The 22,869-nt window shown below is 36.4% G+C and overlaps 1 protein-coding gene across 1 annotated transcript; it reads left to right on the forward strand.

The window, feature by feature from the left end:
• Window positions 1-1,201: 1,201 nt before the first annotated feature.
• Window positions 1,202-21,911, forward strand: PI15 (peptidase inhibitor 15). The gene is made up of 6 exons (XM_039332094.1): window positions 1,202-1,503; window positions 1,947-2,266; window positions 17,437-17,555; window positions 17,746-17,878; window positions 17,993-18,108; window positions 20,162-21,911. Exons 2-6 carry the CDS (start codon window positions 1,994-1,996, stop codon window positions 20,295-20,297), a joined length of 777 nt encoding a protein of 258 aa, XP_039188028.1. The 5' UTR covers window positions 1,202-1,503; window positions 1,947-1,993; the 3' UTR covers window positions 20,298-21,911.
• The last annotated feature ends 958 nt before the right edge of the window (window positions 21,912-22,869 follow it).

Here is a 22,869-nt window from a genome sequence, read left to right on the forward strand (position 1 = left end):
GGTCCCTTCCAACTCTGTTATTCTGTTGTTCTACAATGCTGGTATAGAAGGTGAGAAGCAATTTTGAAGGTAATACCAGTGAAGTGAGCAAAGTGGATTTCTGCTATAAGCAATAATTAAACTTTCATTCCCACTTGTTTAATGACTTGGTTGATTCATAAAATTATTCCCACAAAGAAACTAAATAGATATTTCTTTCATTTCCTCCCCCCCATTACACACCACAAGAAGTTCCTACTTCTAACTAGCCATTCAGTGTTATAGAGCAAAGAGTGAGATACATGACCTATTGTTGGCTGCTTATATGTCTCAAAGATGAAGTGCCAATATTTTCACTCTGTAAACTGTCTGAGCTACCACTCTTACACACAGTAAGCATTTTGAAAATGCTCTCTGGTTTAAAGCATGGTTGGGCTGATGACCAAGCAAAGTGGGTAAGCATTTCTCTGTGCAATCACCAGTGCCTTTTCATCCATGCCTCTCTCCAATTGTTGCTTCAATTCTCCTGGGAGAAGCATCATTCTATTGACTTCACAACATATTCCCCTTTGGAATGTTTGATGGGGCTGATTGTAAAGATTACCTTAGGCTTCTAGACCTGGCACTGCTTCTGTCTATTGTAATACTGAAGGAACTTCAAGCTATAAATCCATGATATGGGATTGCTGGCGCTAGGTCACTGGCGCCCCTTATAGCTGATGGCCCATTTGTCATGGTGCTATTTAGTTATGGCCTCAGCTATTTGCATTTTGTATCAGTGGCCGAACAATTCCTTGTTTAAAGAATTCCATTCCCCCCTTCCAGCAAATGCAGACCAGATGTTTTCCTGATCCTTTTTTGCTTTCAAGAATATTCAGCTTCTATTGCTATTCAGAGGAATGAATTCAGGTGACAAACATCTTTTCCAGAGTATCATTTCCTCCATTCTTGCTTCAGAGCTGCCTGAATAAAAGCAAACAATTGACAGCAGTGTTCCAAATGTCAGCCTGAAACAAATTGTCTCTGTTTCTTTAAGCCTCCTGTATTTTTCCATCCAGATTGCTGAAAAATAAAACATGTGCATTATTTATCACATGTACATAATTATTAACATCAGGAAATTAAACTATGAAAAAAGAAAGCCAAAGGAAATAAAACCAAAGGAGGGGGGGAAAGTTGCATTTTGCCTTTTTCTAGTCAGGGTGAAAGGGGTGTTTGAAACAATATCCTAATATCCTACAGTAAAAGCCCAATCACTGTGTTTTCTGTACAAAACTCCACCCATTGGGTTCATAAGACTTGGAAAAAGAGTTGCCCTTTGTAGTTTACTATAACATATAAAAGCTGTTAGCAGTTCGTGTAGCCAGCAGCTAGAAAGCTTACAGTTTTCCCCACCCTCTTTCTTTCTCCTTGTAAGTTGGTAATAAGATACACTCTTTTTTTCCAAAGTTCACACTAGAGCACAGAAGAGAACTGTTTAACTTGGAAGAATAATAACACTAGGCTTTTTGATTCTGCAAAGAGGTAAGCCACTGAGCTCAGTTTCTGTTGCATGTCTTTTTACTATTATTATTACACATCTGATGTTCCTTGAATCAGTTGAGTGGCAAAAGGAAGATAGTGGTTTCCATGTTGTTTCCCTCTCTCTTTCTCCTGTCCTGATTTTTCTTTTGATTATGTCTCTTTAGTTTGAGTGCAGAACTTACTTCCAGTGATCCGAAACTTTTTTCAGTTTGAAAATACTGTGTTAAATCCTTTTTGTAAGTTCTGATCTGTACTAAGATGGTCACATATTTTATAGGACAATTTGTGTATATTGTTGCTAGGCAACATGAGACATCAGAGAATTTCAATTAACTATTTGCAAACTTCATATATTTGTGCTGAGTTTCTGTTGGGAAACTCAGCTGGAAGAAAAGATTTAGTCTGATCCCAATAATATTCTTTAACTCTTTTTTCTTCCACAGATACTCTGTCTCCTGCTTTAAAGGAGACAATACCCACAGACCCTAAAATGACAGTAATTTCTGCCATTAGTGGGGCTCTCTTAATTACCATTCTCTGTGAAGCAAGTGCACTAGTGTTGCCCAATTCCTCTGACCTATTCCTGTCAACTAAAAATTACACTGATATTGAAGCAGCTTTAAAAACGCATCTGGATTCTGCAAGCTTCCCCAAAATCAGGAAAAAGCGATATATCTCACAGAATGATATGATTGCCATTTTGGATTATCACAATCAGGTCAGAGGCAAAGTGTTCCCACCTGCATCCAATATGGAATACATGGTAAGCAGTCAGGTCTTTATTCATTTCCTCATGTCTGAACCTGGAAGGATTTTGCAAATAAAAAAAGTATAATCTATTTAAGTTTCACATTGCCAAATAATGTTTTTTCTTCATAAAAAAAGCCAAGCCAAGAGCTTTTGAAATTTCTATAATAGTTTGCATGTGCTGAGTAATACAGACCATTTTTTTCTTCCTCTGTCTATGCTGCAGACATGGCATAAACTAATACACCATTATAACAAGCTTCTTTGTATCATATAACCTGAATGTACTAAAGTGCTTGATTAATTCTGTATTTGATTAATCCTGGATTATATGAAAGCAAGAGTTGATTGTGATAATTATTCTGGTTATATAAAAAAATGAAATTAAGTTTTTTAAGGCTATAGTCCTGCATGATAATCTCACTGCTGAGATTTCTGAATAAACATGTACATGAGTGAACCATAAATTTTCAAATGTGAAAGTAGGCATCAAATATTTTTATTGCTTGGAGTTCTTCTGAGGAACTCCATTCTGTCTGAAATCTGGCCCTGGTAAGACTAATCAAATGTGCATGTTTTTCACTTTTCCTATTGCCAATTGTTGTCTCTCTTGTTTGTCTATAATTCTGTTAGATTTCTTAGAACAGTAAATCTGTGATATTTTAAAATGTCACTTAATATACCATACACATGGAAGATTATTTTACATAATTATCAAATGTATCAAATGTTGATATGTAATTAAAAACAGAGCAAAATCTTCAATAATATCAAAAGATGGGATTATTGAACCATAATGGTGCCATTATAAAATTTGACAGCATAAGCATTAAAATGACCTGCTCATATAAATTTACAGTATAACAAAATTAAAGTTAAAATTTCTATTTCACATTGCATCTCCAAGGATTTATACATTGTTGCATCCATTTTTAAAAAAACTTCTGACACTTCCACATGACATCATTTGATAATCCCTCCACACCAGATGTGTCAAACTTGCAACGTCACGTGACATGTCGCGACTGTTTTTCCATTGCCGGCAATGGGGTGGGTGCAGTTTCGGCATGACGCATCTGACCCACAGGCCGGCAGTTTGACACCCCTGCTCCATACTATTTTGAAACCAGCCATGTGGTCATCTACGTTTTACCGTGCTCAGAACATTAAGAATAGACAAGGAAGATCAAGAGCCAATCACTGCTTTCTCCATCTAACTGACAGGGAAAAAAAACCCTCTATTATTCAGCAAGTGTCCTAATTTCCAAGATAGGGACTCCTGGAATAAAATAACAAAGTGTCATTCTTTCTGAATGTATATTCCCACTTATGATGGCAGGACACAACCAAGTTTTTCAACCAGGCAATTTCCCCAACAGTTGCAAATATAATGTTAGGTTGAATTATAGAGCCTAGGTGTGGGTATAATGTAGGAGGGAAATGAACGGCATGATTGAACCTCCAAGGATTGTAGGTAAAGTAGAATGATAGTGCAGTTGCTTATACTGTGGGCAATTTACACCAGAAATATTTGATACTATTAGGATATGGTCCAGCACCAAAACAAAATGGAAAGGAGAACACAAGAAAGGACAACTGAGTTAATTTTGAGTTTTTATATGGGTAATGGTTTCATTTGCCTCCTCCTGACCTTTTCTGTCAAAAGGCATTTGGTGTTATAAGTCTACTGGGTCAGAATAATCTGCCTTTTATTTCTTAGTGGATCTCATACAGGAATGGTTCTTTCCCAAACCAGCAGTACTTTGTTTCTATTGTGGTAGTTCTAGTAATATCCCACATGAACCATCCAACAGATATATGAAGTTTGTCATATTGTAGAACTAGCCTATTTCTTGGAGTCTACAGCTATCATATATGCTACCCAGTTTTGGATGATGTTCACTTTCTAATATTTGAAGTGAAGCATATTGAAATCAACCTCACCAAGAATCAGTAAAATCCTTTTTTATTGGAACATAAAAATTATATTCTGAACTGTAGACACCCTTCTGTGGGGTATCACAGGGTTTGGTCCCTTTACCACTACTTTTTCAATATCTACATGAAACTCCTAGGAGAGTTTTGGATGACATATCATCCATATACAGTACTGATGGTACCTGAGTTCATAGTGATCTGGGCTGGATATGCCATGGAGGTCTTTACTGGTTGCTAAAGGGGCCTGGATGGAATGAATCAGGCTAAACATCAGCACATTGTTGCTGGTGCAGAAAACATCTGTTGCTCTGGCTGCTCCAGTTTTAATTCTGATGGGATGTCACTTCTGAAAGAGCAGATCTAGACTTGGAAGTTCTAGACTCACAGCTATGATGGATTCTCAGGCGTATTCCATGGCCCAGGAAAACTTTGCCTGCCTCAGATAGTGTACCAATAATGCTCCTACTTGGAACAATAGCTCCTGACACTAGTAACTCTTCTAGTAGTGACACACTTTACATGGAGTCACCTTGGAAAAGCTGCAACTGGTGAAAGATGCAGTGGATGAGAGTTCCCACAACTAGATAAAATCTATATTATAGGCACTACATTACCTTCCATTAGGTGTCCAGATAAGGAATTGGTTTCAGTCATGACTTCATTTCCTGATATATTTGGGAGCACCTCACTTCCTCCTGGTGGAAACTCTCCATCCTATATGGTTTTCTCAGGTGGGGATGGTTAAGGTTCCCCCATATGTGAGATAAAAAAATGAGGGCTCAGAAGTAAATCTTGTTTTTTTTTTATAATGACTACTTATACCCTCTTCCCAAGGGCTGAGTGGCATCTACTTGGCACTTTTTAGGTATTCTGTTTAGGTATTCATTGGCATTCAAGGCTGAATTAGTATTATTAAGTTGGAATTGGCACCATTATTGCATATGGTTAAATTGTTTTATTGTCTTGTTCTTAGGATTTTATTGCATGTTTGTTTTTATTTACCTTATAAACTGTGAGAGTAAATCTTGATTATGGTGGTATACAAAGACAATGAATATATAAATATGAAGTTGTTTGACTAGTTCAAACTAATTTGTAATACTTCAGAGCACGGGTGTCAAACTCGCCATGTCACGTGACGTGTCGCAATGTATGACTTTTTTCACATTGCTGGAACTGGGGTGGGCGCAACCTCTGCATGATGCAACTGGCCCATGGGCTGGCAGTTTGACACCCCTGCCTTAGAGGATTAAAAAAACATCAGATGTGAGAAAAAGTCCTCTTTTATCAGAGATTACACATTTTGAACTAGCAGAGAGTTCTACCTGACCCAGAGCCAAATTATATGCAAGGGAATACTTAGTTGTATCATTCTTTGCTGTAAATTTTTTGGTGATTAACCTTTAATGTGTCTGAAATATAAAATGTTTGTTATCAATTTTTCTGCAAATTTCATCATATTATCCTCAAACAAAAAGTGTGGTTTGTTTAAATCTTCCTTTGGATGCAGGATATGAATCAGATGGGTCTACTTTTGGAAAAGCCTAGACCAGAATGAGCCCTATCATGTTTCAGATTGGCTCCCTAAATTCAATCAGGTGATTCTACATACTAATTTTTAACTCTTTCAGACTATATCTTTTTTTTCAACAATAAAATTCCATAAGCAAAACCTCTAAGTAAAGAACCAATGGTGAAAACATGGTCTTTTCATATGGAGTAAACAAATGAAAACTTTGAGGAAATAATAGATCAGATGGGTATTAACAACATAAAAATACAAATGGATTTTCCTTAAAAATATTTGAATAAAAATCTAGAAAAGTACAATGTGCAATGTACTTTTGTATGTACATTTTGAACTGATAGTAGTTTACTCTCAATTAATCCATGTATAAAGTAATAAGATATATAGCACTCTCTCCACAGCAGTGTTTCTCAACCTCTGTAACTTTAAGATATTGAACTTCAACTCCCAGAATTCTGCATGGAGAGGTTGAGAAGCACAGCCTTACAATAAGAAATGCAATTCATACTTTTGGTGAGTGTGGACCTACTTCAGTAATTAATATTCTGGTTTTCTGTGATGAAAGAACAAATTAATAAAGGAATTTAGTTACCATTATGAAATAGTAGAATTTCTACTATTGCATTTTCCCCATTCCATCTCTTTGCTCAGTTTCCTTACTTTCCCCTCTACATGGTCATTGTTCTATCCCAGCCTATTGCCGTCCTTGTTAAAGGCACAAGGACCAAACCCCTTTTGATAAAATAGGCTGGAGACTTTAAAACAAAACAAACCCTTTTAATATGGGTGACAAACCTGTCAAATAGTCCAAAACACAAATAGCAAAACTCAAGTCCAAATGAAGAAAATAGTCCACAGGAAACACGATGCAAACAGAAGAGTAGTCACAAGCAAGACGAACAGACCAGGATTCCAAGAAGCACTTTGCAAATGGTTGCCTTCAGCAACCAGCACTGCCCACACCTCCTCTTTTTATACAGCAGTCCCAAGGCATTGCCTCTCATTGCCTTCTCCTTTTACTCTGGAGTTGCCATATTGACTGCTGCTGATTTACTCTCGCTAATTGACGACGTGTGCGAGCATCAATTAGCAAGTCCATCAGGTGTGAGTCCTCCGAGTCTGACTCATTCTGCTCACACAGCTGAGCTTCATCAGGAACATGACTGGAGGGCCCAGGCTCTGCATCAAACCGTGAGTCCTGTAATTCATCAGAGCCTCCCTCTGCCCCTGATGGCCCTTCAAATGCCTCCTCCACCTCCTCCTCAGATTCCTCAGACTCAGCTGTTGGGAGCACAGGCTGGCACGGAATCACAAGAGTCATAAAATCTAGAATCGGGAGAAATAGAATGAATATGATGAAAATGGACAAGGCTCTTCCTAAAACAAGCCTTTAGAGAAACTGACTTATACCAAGTCAACATTTTGCAACTATTCAGGAGTTGTTTCTTAGCTCGTGATGTGCAACTGTGAATTTTTATTTATTTATTTATATGGGCAGCCATTTAAATGCATAATCCTAAAATAATAAAAACAACCATGCACACACACGCACACAAACATACATGTAACCTCAAAATACAAATACAAAGTTAAAAGTAACCATAACACAGTAGCCAAGCATGATAATAAACCCACAACACAGTTGCACCTGTTTTTGGCTCAACTATCATTCAAGCCCAGCAACTGGGAGAGAATCAGATCTTCACAGCTTTCTAAAAAAGTTTTGGGGCCGTTTGGATCTCAGGAAGAAAGCTGTTCCTGCAGGAACAAGAAGTTCAATATAGTGAAAATGTCCACAAATTGGCTATTGCTTGTCGTAGATGCCTTATTTCTTGTAATGTGTTCAGTGGAAATCAAAAGATAAAAGCTCAGGTTTAATGAATTAGCTTTTAATTTATTTATTTACTTTTACTGGCATGCAAGGCTGCTTTTCATTGCAAAAAAAAAAAAAAAAAAATCACCAGGAACATGAGGCAATTGATAGGGCCAAAGCCTGTGTAGTGAGCCCAAATTAAATATGAGAAGGAAGAATCAGCTTCCCTGGACTATTCTTTCTTTTCTTCATCATCTATGGCTCCCCCAAAAAGCTCCAGGAAAGAGACAGACTGCTTCTGTCCAGAGATTGCACAGGCTTTTGAAATTGGACCAATAGATGCAGGAAATTAAACAGAGGGCTGTATACATTCCTTGAACCACAGATTGCACACTTTTGTATTAGGCCATATAAAAGGATTGCACAGTCAGTGAAACTGTTTACTTTCAAGTTCTTAAAAGGAAGTGAAAGCATTAGCATAGAAATGGAAAAAAATCTGGAAAAGGGCATTTGGAAAAGTTTATTATGGCCCAGCATATTAAGATCCAGCTTTAAATCTGATAATACTTCTTGAGACACTAATATGCCAATTTAACCCCCCAAAATGAAAGCAATACCGCATGCTATCTGAGAAAGAAAATGTGTAGTTCTGCATAGGTGTATGTATGTACATTTTTGCAAAGAAGTTAGGAAAATGATAAGTCTTTCATTACTTCAGATATAGTTATATCAATCTGGGGAATAGCACAATATGCAATTTGCATGTTATCTAATGTCATTCTAAGAGATGGCATTCAGCCTTGAATGGTCTTAGCCCTTGAGATTGCAGCTGAATCAACTGTCTACATTTAAGACTTAAATTGATAAAAATAGTGCACTTAGTCAGTGAAGTGACTCATACTGACATCAGAAGCATAAGTTCTAAAATAATGCCAATCATTTTAAAGCTACATAATCTAGCACTGACGTTTGTAACTTAATTGCCTGGATAAAAACCAAGATGCTGTCTGGAACTGAGGATGAATTTCTCAACAGCTTAAGTCTGTTTTTATTTTATATGTAAACAAGATTACAAATTATATCTTTTCTCAAGCATTGACAGATCTTTTTAGTTCTTTTAAAAATGGCACTTGCACTTCTGGACTATTTACTGTATGTTAGTCACAGCTTTCAAAAGGTAGAACAATCAAACTCAATATTGTAATTATGTATTTTAAACATTTAATTTTTATTAATCAATCAAACAGATAGCCAGTGTGGTACAGTGGTTAAGGTGCTAGACTAGGAATGGAAGACTCGGAGTCATGGAAGCTAACTGGTTCACTAGCTGCCCTCTTTCAGCACTAGACTGGGGAGTTGTGCCACATCAATCTAATAAACTAGATTGGATTAGCAGGTAGATTGCAGTCCATACTTTCAAGAAGAGTTCTTTGTCCTACAATGGATTGATCTTCTTCATCATCATAAACTTTATCAATCAAATAACATAACTTTATGTAGATGAGAAAATAAGAAAATAAGCAGCCAAAGTGATCAATTCAAGTTTTTTGGGAAGAATGAACATGTTTTAAGAAATTTTCTTAACAAAAGAAGACAAATTCAGCAGACTTTAGTAGGAAATGAGCCCCCTTGAGGTTCTTTTATTCAGTTTAAACTATTCCTTGCAAATGTCACTAAAGTATTACGTACTTATTTTGTTAATACCAAATGTTAGATGCAGTAGGTAGGAACTTGCTGATAGTTGTGATATCTGGAAAGGTCATAAAAGGTATTTGAAATTTTCTTGAAAAGAAAATCTTCAGTGCACCATAACTGCATTTAAAATCAACTTAGATTTAGGAAAGTAGAGTTGGTAGGAAGTTACCATACATCAGAATGGATTGTTTACTATCTAGCCTTGCATTTTCTATTTTTACTTTGACTGGAAAAGTCATACCAAGTCCACCCCTTTTGTATCAGATCTTCATATCCACCATTTTGTGTATTTGATCTCCCACCTTCCTATCAACATCACTGTTACAAGAAATGCGTCATTACACCTGTCTAGACACAGTTATTTAGAGAAGAATATAATGTCCTTTGCTAAACATGTCAGTTCATTCTATCTGAAATCAAATATTCAGTATTTTTCCCAAATCAGACTTTACAGCTTAACTACGAATCCTCTCACCTCTTTTAGAATGGTCTGTCATATTTTTAATAAAGGAATACAGATAAATAGCTACAATTTCTAGAGGAATATTCACAAACTATAAGAAAAATATTTTTTAAACTATTTAAAAATACAGATTATCTTTAAAGATATTTTAAGAAAATACAGTTTTTGTTACAGGCACTGATCAGTCTGAAACTAGGCAAGATTGATCTGTCAATGATTGATTCCTCAAAATGTCTAATTTTCTCCAAAATTGAAAATGTATAAGCACATAGTCTTAAAAATGCTTGTAATGGACCTACTTCCAAACTTTTTGTACTCTGTTTCCAAGACAGAGCTGACTTTGTTTTCTCTGAAGAATATTGTGTCTATAGATTTCACCCTAGTCTATGAAAAAGTAACAAGAAAAAAAAGTTAAAAGCCATTTGTGGTTTTCCCATGACGATTACTGAAAGACACGAAGCTTTGTTTTCCAGTCTTATTTCTGAGTCAGATCAGGGTCAAACCTAGCAGGCTTATAGTGCTTGAGGTTAATCAAGCAATTCTCCAAAGCACCAAGTAGAATATGAACTAAATCTGGAAGGCGATCTGTTGTATTCATATGCACCTGAGTACTGCTGAAATGGGCTCTTGGTAAAGCAGGAGTCTGAGTTGTATTGGTAGCTCTACTCTCATTCAAGGGAATCTAAAATTAAGTCTCTACTTTAGATTTTCCACCTGAACACAGAGGTAGGACCATGGTCAGGAAACACATCCCAATTTTCTTATTCAAGCTTTCAAATGTTTAGGCACATTCAGATTCTATGTGCAGGTTTATCTTCAGAAGTAAAGAGATGACTGCATATTGTAATAATTGCACAGAAATATCATATCTATGTAGCAGGGACTTAAAGAAATATCAGTGCACATCTAACTACAATTAACTTCAATACTCTTATGCTTTGCAGGAGTTGGAAAAAATCTTGTGGGTATTCTTTGAAGGCAGCTGTTAATCTATCAGTGTTCAAAACTATTTCCAACTAACAACTATCAGAATACTGTCCCTCAATAATAGCATTTGTAGGCATAATATCCTAGTTGGAGCCTGTACAATTTGTTTGGATTGTGCATTCTAACTTTCTTGGTCCTATTAATTAAGAACATACATTGTATCAGCAGATGGCAACACCTGATGAACCTTCAAGCTTTGAAGATAAATACCGTCCAGGTAATAGTCATGGACTAGGTTAAAAAGGTGATAGAAGATCCCAGAAGGCATCAGTGGTAAATGGTATCTGCATCTTTTTGCAAAGAAAAAACATAGCCTCCTAGTAAATTTGACTCAAAGGAGCTGTTGTGTAGATGTGTATTAATAGACTAATGGCATCTCATTAAATATTAGTCTTACAAATGCCATGTACATTTAGTTTACTCCTCAGCAGAAGATACAGTGGCAGATACAACATAATTTTACTATAATTACTTTCTATTTCTATTTTTGTAGCTGAATGTAGGAAATGAAATCAAGGTCAGTTCATTAGTTCAATATCTACCTTTGTTTTGAAAATAAATGCAAGAAAAAAGTCAAAACCAGAATGAAACTTCCCCCCAAAATAAATGAATTTATTTATTTCTCATATTTCTAGGCTGCCTGACTCTAAATGTCTCTGGGACATTTGACATATTAAAAACAATAAAATCATCAAAAGTTCAATATGGAATGTCATTGGGAGGATACAGCAATCAAACTCTCTCCCCTATGAGGAGAGACCAAAAAGGCCAATCTAACTTAACTAAACCAGGGACCAGGGGAAAAATAATGTTTTTAGTACTCTTAAAGGCAGCTAAGGTGGGAGTGATCAGAGAAATGCTATTCCAGAGCTCAGGTCCACTTCCTGGATCCTACTAGATGCTAATTCTGTCAAATACTGAACAGAAACCGTAGGAGCAGACCCCAGTACCTTGAACTGCACCTGGAAGCCAATTAGTAATCTGTGTAGCACTTGAAGCATGAGTGTTTATGGGAACAGTGTGATTTCCCATCATTGCTTGTACTGCTCTTGACATAGCTTCCCAATGGTTTTCAGACACCTATAGAGCACATTGTAACTATTCATCTGCAAGATAGCCAGATACAGTTTTTATGTGGATAGCACAGGCATCCTCTGGAAGGTTCGGAAAAGTTGAATCAATTATGCAACTGTGGCTGCATAATTGAAGCCCTTCCCCTTTTAAATGTGCTTTAATTATGTGGTCATGGTCCCTATCTTGACTTTTTGTTACCTGCTCTAGAATGTTCCTGTTGAGCAGTTCTCATTAAAACACCACCATATATATTTTTAGTTTTCAAAAAGGCAAGCATAAAAGACATAATATGTGTATACTACTGCACATGTTTGAAAGCTGAGAGCTAAAAAGAAGCACTTCAGTGCATATCTTAATTATTAATTTAGATAAGGTTGGTCTCTAGCTTCAATCTGTTTCAAAATAATGGTGTACAAAGCTGTTAAAGCTGTTAATTATGATTGCTCTGTATTTTAGATATCTACTACAAGTTGAACCAGAAGAGATTATTTTCATTTGCTAGAGAAGGAACAGACATACTTTAGGTTTTAATTTTCAGCCTAAATTAGCTTAGAGTAGTACAACATTAGTATCAGGGCCCCAAAAAGACAGAAGCTGATTTTTTTTTAATGGAAGTCTTTCTTTTATATATAACTGCATGATGGGGAAGGGAATTGAGACAAGAAGAAGCCTTGCATTTCAGTGACCTAAAGCCCTGCCTTCATATCAAATTAAACCATTGCTGATCAGTCCAATTATACATTTTGGACAATAGATGATGCAGGTGAAAAGATCCTTAGTTTTACTATTTGATCCCCATAGTGCTAAATGTTTCCAGCAGCTGTTGTTGATGAATATGATTTATTCACACATATAGTCTGCTCCATTCCCTGAGTCCTAGTGTAATTCAAAAACATTGAGTACTTCATCCATCATTTTTATAGCACCATATTCAATAAGAGTAAATGGAACATACTAGTAAGTTAATTGCTTATTCTTTAGCTAAACTTCTAACAATCAGCTTCACTGCATTCAGAAAAAGGTGCCATTATTTCTTACAAACACTGCTTACTTTGAATAAAAATCTGTCAACCTACTTATTTGAAAGTTTGTATAGGTGCAGCTTAGAAGTAATTTTCAAGTACTTTTTTTTTTTTTAAGGAATTTAGCTTCGAACACCTCAAACTGATTTCCCAGGCATGTTTCACCCACTCTATTTGGAGTTCTTATTTTTGTCATACCCCACTTGGTAAATGGTAAATGATACATAAACTTACTACTACTAAAACAAAAAAAGAAAATAATCTAGGAGAAAGTAAAATACAATAATAAAAGAGCATAAATTCTGCACAATGAAAAAAAGGTGAAGCAAATGCTAGATTAGACAGATGCTGATTTGTTCAAGCTGGTCTTTTCTTAAGGAAAATAGGATCTCAGAATAGACCTCAGTTAACAATCACAGCCAAGAAACAAAACAAGATCATGGTGAGAATCTTATATTTGTTCTGTCTTTATTTTGAGCCAGTAAGCATGAGCATGTATATGTGTATCAAGAACTAGTCACTTCTTCAATATACAAGGGTAGAATTTATGTAAATGTTTAGCTATATTTCTAGAAATCAGACTTGTCCGTGTAAAGATTTAATAATTTATCAACATCTTTAAATGTGTAGACCAGTGGTTCTCAACCTTTCTAATGCCGCGACCCCATAATACAGTTCCCCATGTTCTGGTGACCCCCAACCACTTATACATCACCAGGTGCCAGGGGCGTGGCCAAAGAAAAGGGGGAAAAATGGCGGACAGCCATATTTGGCGACCCCCGTGAAATGGTCGTTTGACCCCAAATGGGGTCCCGACCCACAGGTTGAGAACCACTGGTATAGACAATTCCATTTTTAAAAAAGGATTTCTTCACCCACTCCCTTGTCATACATAAACCAAATAATACAATCCACATAGTGGCTTTTTGTGCAAGAACAGATCCAAGGCAGAGCTAAATTTTTATTGAAAATATTAAAGTCACTCAAGCCAAGAAATGTGTTAATAATGAAAGATCACAGGCCAATTTGAGGAATAGGCATTGGAAATTATCCTTTTAGTACAAAGTGCTTCCGTACAATTTTAAAAAGAAGAAATGGCCTATTTTTGAAAGGCCTTGGAATCATTGCTTTTCCCCTATCCCCAGTTCTTCTAAAAATGGTTTGATTTGTTGAATATGTACCACATGCACATTTATTGGTGGAAACTGTTTTAAAAATTGGTAATCCCAAAATAAATTCTGTGAGGTCTCTCGCGAAATGCAAGCATCAGAATTATGTATATGTTATTACTTTAATACAGTCAGTTTTCCACTAATCTCTCAGTATTAAATGGAGAAAATCTCCACTTTATTAGATGACATATTTATTAAAGTAAGAATTCAAACTTTATATAAAAGTATGTAAAATAATCAGCATTTCTGCTGCTCAACCATCAATAGAAATGCAAACTACATTTACATACCATGCAAAAGAGACAATAAAAATCTGAGAGGAAACAAAAAGTCCAGAACACTTTCTCCCCAGCAGCCAAACCCAGATAAGTAGGAATTAACACTGGACAAACAGTCAAGGGCACAAACAATACGGTAATCAAGGAACTATCAAGGAGACAAATAAGAAGACAAACAATCAAGCAGAAAACAAGGAACTACCAAGGAGAAAGCCACACAAACAGTGGCAAGGCAGGCTACAACAGAAAGCAAACGCACACTCCCTACACTCTCTAGCACTGATAATGTTATTTAGTCAGGTAAGGAAAGATCTGCAAGCAAACAACCAAATACAGGGAGCACCAAGGAATCCACAGTTCCACAGTGAGTTGTATTTAATTTTGTCTAATGATGCTCTTAATTCACCTGCACATTTGATACAAATGAATATGGTGTTTTAGGTTGAATTATTGACTGAATGTACTGATTTTGTATGATAAAAAATTTGTCTAAAAATATAGTCTAAAGAAATTCTGACAAGATTGAAGATTTAGTCGTTAATACATGTAAACAACTTTTGAATTTCTAAAAATTGTTTTCAGTTTACTCAGAAAAAACACCCTCAACTTTTTTTTGTCTTCATTCTCAATTATCTAGAAAGTATTTATCATAACAATGGATTCCAGGCCTGTGGAATCTCTTTTATTTTTACTACAACCACAGTATACATTGAAAAGACTAAGTGCAAAAAAATGGTTCATCGGGTAGATACCTGTCAGCAATAATCAATAGGTAAACTAACTAATTGTGAAAATTGGATTTAATCCTGAGGACCCTCAAGTACAGCAGGAGAAAGAGTGTCAATTTTAGTGAATTAGATATTCACTTCATTATGGTCTATGTTTTTATAGTCTCGTGCAGAAATCAACCTGTAATACAAGAGTTAGATGAGCAAATGTTAACACAGTGCTTCTAGCACAAGAAATGTTTCCTTTTTATTATGCATTGGTGAAAATCTGTATTAAGTACTGTGCTGATTTGTAGATATCATAATTTAAGGATTCTGAAAATAGATTGAGTGTTGGAAAACACAGATGATCAGAGAATTAGAAACTATGAAGGGGTAGAGTATGTTTCATTGTGACAGATTAAGGAAGCCAGTTTGGTCTAATTGTTAAGGCAAAAGGCTAAAAACCAATGAGTTCTATTCCTGTGTTAGGCATGAAAGCCATTTGGGTGATTTTGGGCCAGTCATTCTCTCTCAGCCCAACTCATCTCATGGGGTTGTTGTAAGGAAAATAGGAGGAGGAAGGTGTGTTGGATATATTTGCTGCCTTGAGTTATTTATAAAAATAATAAAGGCAGGAACTAATAAATGAATGAATCAATGAATGAATCAATGAATGACATAACAGCACTTTTCAAATACTTGAAGAGATATCACACAGAACAATTTGTTCTGTCTTTTTAACAGTGATGAATACAGACACATGAAATCATATTGCACAAAGATAGATTCTGTCTACAAATTAGAAAAAAATATTGACAATGGAAAGAATTACTCAGAGAAGAGATAGGTCCGCTTCCCTGGATGGGTTGAAGCAGATTCCAGCTGTCTTTCTGGGATCTTTTAAGTAGAATTTTTGATCTGGGCAGGTATTGAACTCTCTGGCTTAAGGAGACCCCTTCATCTGGATGATAATGTCTGCATTTCTTAATTCGATTAATGTGAAATTTCAACTAATAAAGCAAGAGATCTCATACATAAATAATCAGTTGGCAAATTTAGTGTCTTTATAATTATTTATTATTGATTCATTTTCTTTCTTTCAAACCTGCCTAGGAAACATTTTGACCACATTTAAATTACATGTAAATGCACTTAAACATAAAATTAATAGATTTAAGTGTAATTTAAATTCAAACTATTGCTCTCAGATTAAATTTTATTTAAAGTGTAGCAGCTTAACTTGCTTTGATTTGTAGGGTTCTTTAGTAAAGTCATTTCCAAAAATGGCTTTTTCTCAAAAATCAAATTAAACTTCATTTTGAAAAAAATTATATTTTGCTGGAGAAAACAATAAATTGAGTAGAACAGACAAGACCTATTAAAAATTGGCATATATAGCAAAGGAGATGGAGAACCAATTATATTAACATCATGAGCAAACACTCATTGGGTGGCTGTGAACATTTATTTCTGAATTTTGGTTTTCTCTATGTAAAATAGGAACAGTAGTAAAAGAATCAAGAGTAATTATTGCAAACTTTTTGAATATTTCCAAACCAATGTAAGCCCAAATAGTCTCCATACAAATTCTTTTTTGTAACATGTTTGCATAAGTGGGACTGTGAATCAGGAAGAATGATGGTTCAAATAAAAAAAAATGATCCTGGCCCACTGACCCATTTCCTGGAGCAGCTGACTGCTGATACCTAACAGGGAACATTTTAGAATGAAGCATAAAGAGTGACAGTGTTCATTTCAAGAACTACACTAGACATCTTTTCAAGAACTACACTAGACATCTTAATGCTTCTTATGAGGATTCTTCAGGGTGAACAATCAGGGCAAATACATTACTATCCTGTTTAATACCTCCATAATATCATAGGTCTTTCTCCAAGTTTCTTATGCTTCAAGTTCTTTTTCACCATTACTACAAGGTTGATAGAAATGCAGAATCTTCAAAATCCATGTTTGTTTAGAAATTTCTTAAGTCACTAAAGGATTGTTAGGATACTATGCTAATGCTTGGAAGAAAGACTATTTGTTAACAGAAGTTGTGTGTTTGTGCTCAATGTAAAGAGGTCTTCATTTAAGTTTATTTGACGTTAATGTTGCTGATGTGGAGAAACTGGAAGAGGCACAAAATACTCAATATCCATGTTTCTGGTATATGAATTGGACTAGTCAGTTGCCTTCATACAGAGGGGTATGCAGCTTGCATGTCGTTTGAAAAATGGATGGAATAAAATTGAATAAACAGTCTTTCAAAAGTGTAGCTTTCTAATAAATTGCCTAGGATTGAAGCTCAGCCAATTCATCTTCATAATGTTTGATCAGTTCATCACGCTGGACAAAGAAACGTGGAAGAATTGAGTAACTAGGTTTTGGGGTGGTCTGCCACCAGGTCTTCAATAGTATAATTTGATCATTATATTATTCAATCCAACTGATATTTCTGAACTCCTTTTCAGTATTTAGGATAAATAAAAATATTATATTTTGCCAGGTGTGGGATGATAATCTAGCTAAATCGGCAGAAGCTTGGGCAGCTACTTGCATTTGGGACCATGGACCTTCTTACTTGTTGAGATTTCTGGGACAAAATTTATCTGTACGGACTGGAAGGTAATTAAATTTAATATATATTTGTTTCAAGCCATTAATTTTCAAGCATCTATTATCCTGCAATTTTATGAGATGAAGTAATTTTCAGAAAATAAATAATATATATGTCTATATATAATATATGACTTAGGCACATTAGTAATACTGAACATTCAAAAATACCATTTTTTCTTATTTTAATTTTGCTTAGATATCGATCCATTCTCCAGCTGGTACAGCCCTGGTATGAAGAAGTGAAAGATTATGCCTTTCCATATCCTCAGGACTGCAATCCAAGGTGTCCAATGAGATGCTACGGACCAATGTGCACACATTATACCCAGGTGATATTGGTTCAGTTTTCCTGTATCATTCTTCAGTTCAAAACTTATGTCTATATGATAAGTGTGTTATTTTCAGGCTGGAATTTTAACAAATAAATCTTACTATTCCTTTAGATGGTTTGGGCCACTTCCAACAGAATAGGTTGTGCAATCCACACTTGCCCTAATATGAATGTCTGGGGGGCTGTTTGGAGCCGAGTTATTTATCTGGTATGCAACTATGCCCCAAAGTAAGTTTCTCTATTTTCATTTCATCTATTGTTGCACATTGGCTCAGCACACAAGTCATCATTGTAACTCATTTTCTAATTCATTCAGATTATATTCTATAAAGTTATGTTATCCATAGGTTATACATGTAACTTTGGATATGTTGGTATTCCGTAAAAGTAAATCAGGGCAGTTATAATTCCATCTATCAAAGAAATATAAGAATTCCCTGTTGCTAAACCTCATATCATGTTTTTAAATAACAATAGCGAAAGGAGCCAAGAATTATCAGCAGCAAATAATTGGCATATATTTGAAAATTGCTAGCAAAAAGCATTGAATTTTAAGAACATGTGATTTGGTTATAAACAATTGCAACCTCCAAATTTTATTTACCTTAAATACATTACCTTATTTACAGTTAAACATAGGAGGAGTCTGTCTCAGTCTGTTCATATTGTAACTTATCTTCTTATGAGATTTTTCTGGTTCTACCCATAAATATCCAGTCCTATATCCATAGGAATTGGGGCTACAAATCTAAGTGAATTCAACAGCTTGAATAAAGGTAGATTCTGCACCTAAGAGCAATTGTATAATAGTAAGGTGACCAACTTTTTTACAACAAAAAGGAGGACACGAATAAATTTAAGAAAAAAATATCGTAAATAAAAGAAACATTGTATTTATTGCAACAATAATACAGAATACAGTATAATATGATAAATGCATAATAAAAAACATTTGTAACAATAACATTTTATATTGTAATTATGCTTACATGCCTATTAATTATTTAAATGAGTACTTTTCCATTGAATGAATATTTTTTGTCAATGTATCATCTTCTAACAATATATTGGAAATATCTGAACAAGAAATATCCTTCATATTGAATTTTACAGCAAGTGCTGCAGCTAGAGTATCAATATTCAATCTTGATTTCTCACTTGTCCAAAAATCTACATGGCTGGACTGTGCGGGGGTGGGCGGCGGAGGCAGGTGTTATGAGCCAGGCGCTCCAGGATGGCCATGTAGATGCGCAGGGTGAGGTGGTGGCAGCGCAGGTCAGCACTGCGTAGACCACCAGCTGGCGCAGCCCATGGAAGGTCAACTGCCCGCCGTGCCCCCACCCACAGCCGCCCCGCCAGCACTGCAGCCCTGCTGTGGAGAGCCGGCCCTACGGCTCGCAAAGCACCAGCCGCGCCAGCTCCGGCCCTGCAGCAGCCCCCCAGCACCACCATCCACCCTGCGCATCCCAGTAGAGCTGGCCCCGCGGCTTGCAAAGCACCAGCCGCGCCGGCTCTGGCCCTGCAGCCGGCCCCCTCCAGCCGCCCCCCAGCACCACCGCTCCCCCAGTCGCCCCCAGCACCACTGCCTCCCCGCCCATTCCCGTAGAGCCAGCCCCGCGGCTTGCAAAGCACCAGCCGCGCTGGCTCTGGTCCTGCAGCCACCTCCCCCAGCCGCCCCCCAGCACCACCGCCTACCCTGTGTATCCCCACGTAGAACTGAACAGGGAAGATCAAGTGAAACTTACCGCTCCAGTCTCCTCCAGCTATCTTTGGAACTAAGAAGTAGGAGATCGTGTAGTTGGGTAGCAGTGAGGGGTGCAAGTTCCTGCAACTTGCACATGCAAAGTTTGCTGCCCGGGTGTTTTGGCGCGCTCAGCAGCAATTCCTATTGGCTTTCGAAAGCCAATAGGGGGAGTAGATGCAAAAGTTGAAAAAAAATTAAAAAAAGGTCCCGGAACGCCTTCTGAGCGTTCTATGAGGAAACAAAAGCCCTGCAGATTAGTCGTCAAAAAGAGGACATTTAGGAGGACATTTTTGAGAGAGGACAGAACTCACAAAAGGACTGTCCTCCCAAAAGGAGGACATTTAGGAGGACACTTTTCAAGGGAGGACAGAACTCAAAAAAGGAGGACTGTCCTTCCAAAAGGAGGATGGTTGGTCACTTTAATAATAGACTGCTATGCAGGTAACTTATGGAAAAAGTATATTTTATGTTATTCAATAAAGAATATTATCAAATATTCAGCATACTATGTATATTATTTGTTTTTTTCCTCCTTAGGGGAAATTGGATAGGAGAAGCACCATATAAAGTTGGGGTGCCATGTTCTGCTTGCCCTCCCAGTTATGGAGGATCATGCACTAACAATCTTTGCTTTCCCGGAGTGACATCAAACTACTTATATTGGTTTAAATAAATGGTACAATTGTTTTAATGAAATGCATGTGTAACAAAATCTTGTATATTGAAGTTTGCATATATTGTATATATAATGTATTGATTCATTAATGTTATTATGGACTTTATGTAATAATATGAACATTAGTTTTTAGAGATATAATGTATATTTAAATATTTCTGTTTAAGTGACAGTGGACCACTGATAGCTACAGATTAATAATGTGCCTTAAGCAACAAAAACAAAGAAAATTGGAATAAGAATTAAAGTGATTAAGTTTAGTCCCGTAAAGGCCTTAAAGGAATGTATCTTCAAATATTTTATATTTATAGGCCTGGGCACAAAATGAACTCTAAATTATTATATCTAATCCTTTGAGCTTACTTGTGTGCATATGTATGTGTTTTACAAAAATCAGAAAACAAAATATATCCTAACTACTAATTGAAAAGTTTAAGTAACTCAAATTGGTAGAATATCAATATGAGATATTTCTTTGTACCACTATTTAGAATGAGCAAAGTTATGATATTTTTGAAAAATATACCCAACCAAGTGTAATTTTATAAAAGAACACAAAGTTCTCCAGAAAATTTAACAGAAGAAAAAAAACAATACTGAAATTATAATGATGTATATTTGTAAAGCTTTAGTCTTGTATTTAGTAGCAAAAAAAGTAAAGGGAACTTTTTCCTTTTCCTTTACTTAAAAATATATGTGCAATTGTGGCAAAATTCTGTAGACTAACTTTAGTTTTGTGCTTAGAAATATACTTAGTTATGTTGCTATAGTTAAACAAAGTCCTAACTTGGACAAGAAAGTCAAAGCAATTTGGCTATCATCTGATGGTCACATACACTCTTCTTCCTGTTTGTGATACTTGAGGCCACTGCTGTTCCTGGAGTTTTACATTGTGAACTACTTGACTCCTATCAATAATATTCTTTGCAGGTAGAGTGGAGCAGATGGGTGCTGCCATGCTAATATGGATCCCAGGTTCATTAGAGGATGTGCAATAATATCAGAAATTTAACTGTTTAGTTTTGATATAGTTAGATATATTTTAAACAGCATCAGGTTTATTATTACCTGGATATTCAACACAGGCCGGACTGTAATAATAAGGCACTCTTCTATCCATACATAAGCTAAACATTAATTTAGAGTCAAATATCTTGCTTCTTAAAGAAGAAAGAATATTAGAATAGTTTGCTTTATAGTAACCAAGAATTTCCCCAGCACTAAAATAGTTACTGGATAACAATTATACAACTGAATTTCTATGGCAGACATGTCAAACACAAGGCCCAGGAGCCGGATGCGGCCCGAGAAGTGGTTTCATGTGGCCTGCGAAGCCATCCTGAAAACAGTGAGTAAATGGCCCCTGCTGCCTTGGCCCTGGCCGGCTGGGAGCCAATGTACAATTTTGTAGTGGCCATCTATGCTGAAATGCATTCAGTCTTAGCTCCACAAGGCCATCTGGAAACAGCGAGGACCCAGCCCATGCTGCATCGGTCCCACCCTCTGGGTGCATGCTGGGGAGGTGTCACCCTTTGTGAGGAATGAAGAAATGGACCATACCTTGGTGCTTGCCCTGGTTCCACCTCCTTCTGTCAGAGACCCTCAGATCTGTCCCAGTCCTGCCTAGGCCCCCATAGGCACCCTTGATGCGAACGATGTAGAGCTGGCAATGTTCACCCAGTAGGCCACACCCACTCCATCCATGCCCACCCAGTAGGCTGCACCCACCCTGGCCACACCCACCAGGCCCCCCAAGGGCAACTGCAATGCTGATGAGGCCCTCAATGAAATTGAGTTTGACACCCCTGTTCTATGGGGTACATGCTGTTCCATTAACTATATTCCATAATTCATTAGCAAAAAGATACTCAAGAAATAGTTCTGTAACATTACAAGTAAACCTTATAACCTGTTGACCTCTCATCACTGTCAATATAGCGAGGGACTCATTCTGCCATAGGGAAAAAAACTCTTTGGGTCCAGTATGATTTTAGTTTGTGGAATAGGTTATAACCCTTTCTAGGTACTAGAAGGAATGGTGAGCAAAAAAAAATGCTATATATTTAATATTTTTTTTAAAAAATGAGTGATATTTAAAGTGTAATCACTTTCAGAAGTAGTATAGTGTGCTTTCTGAATTGTACATACCTGATTCTATATTGCAGCTGAAGCTATAACAAAGAACATACATGCATTTATATTTTAGTGATAATTATTATTCTACATTGATATAAATAGCCTGATTCTATGGAATATTATATTTTAATAACTCAGACCAGAAAACTTTACTATCAAACTGCTGCATAGGACTTTTTATAGCATGCAGAAATGGTGCTAATCTAGGGCAAAATCCTGACTCTATTGAAAACAATGCCCATTTTTTTTTCATTGTTTTCAGAGAAACTATGGTTCATCTACCTATTCATTATAAACACACTGTTAATTAAAACAAGTACAACATAAGCTATTTCATAAGAGCAGCTTCTTAAAGCAGGCAGCAGGAACTTTCTTCATAGACCTAAAAGACTTTCGGTGCACTCGTTGAAGAACTGACTTTTCTATTTTAATT

Source organism: Crotalus tigris, unplaced genomic scaffold (genome assembly GCF_016545835.1).
Source record: "Crotalus tigris isolate CLP2741 ecotype Arizona unplaced genomic scaffold, ASM1654583v1 scf7180000024445.887990, whole genome shotgun sequence".
NCBI classification, from domain to species: Eukaryota; Metazoa; Chordata; class Lepidosauria; order Squamata; family Viperidae; genus Crotalus; species Crotalus tigris.

Coding starts and splice junctions, on each gene's coding strand:
- PI15 (XM_039332094.1), top strand. CDS start 1,994: ATGACAGTAATTTCTGCCATTAGTGGGGCTCTCTTAATTACCATTCTC. Junction 2,267..17,436: donor CATCCAATATGGAATACATG/GTAAGCAGTCAG, acceptor ATATTTTGCCAG/GTGTGGGATGATAATCTAGC. Junction 18,109..20,161: donor GTATGCAACTATGCCCCAAA/GTAAGTTTCTCT, acceptor TTTCCTCCTTAG/GGGAAATTGGATAGGAGAAG.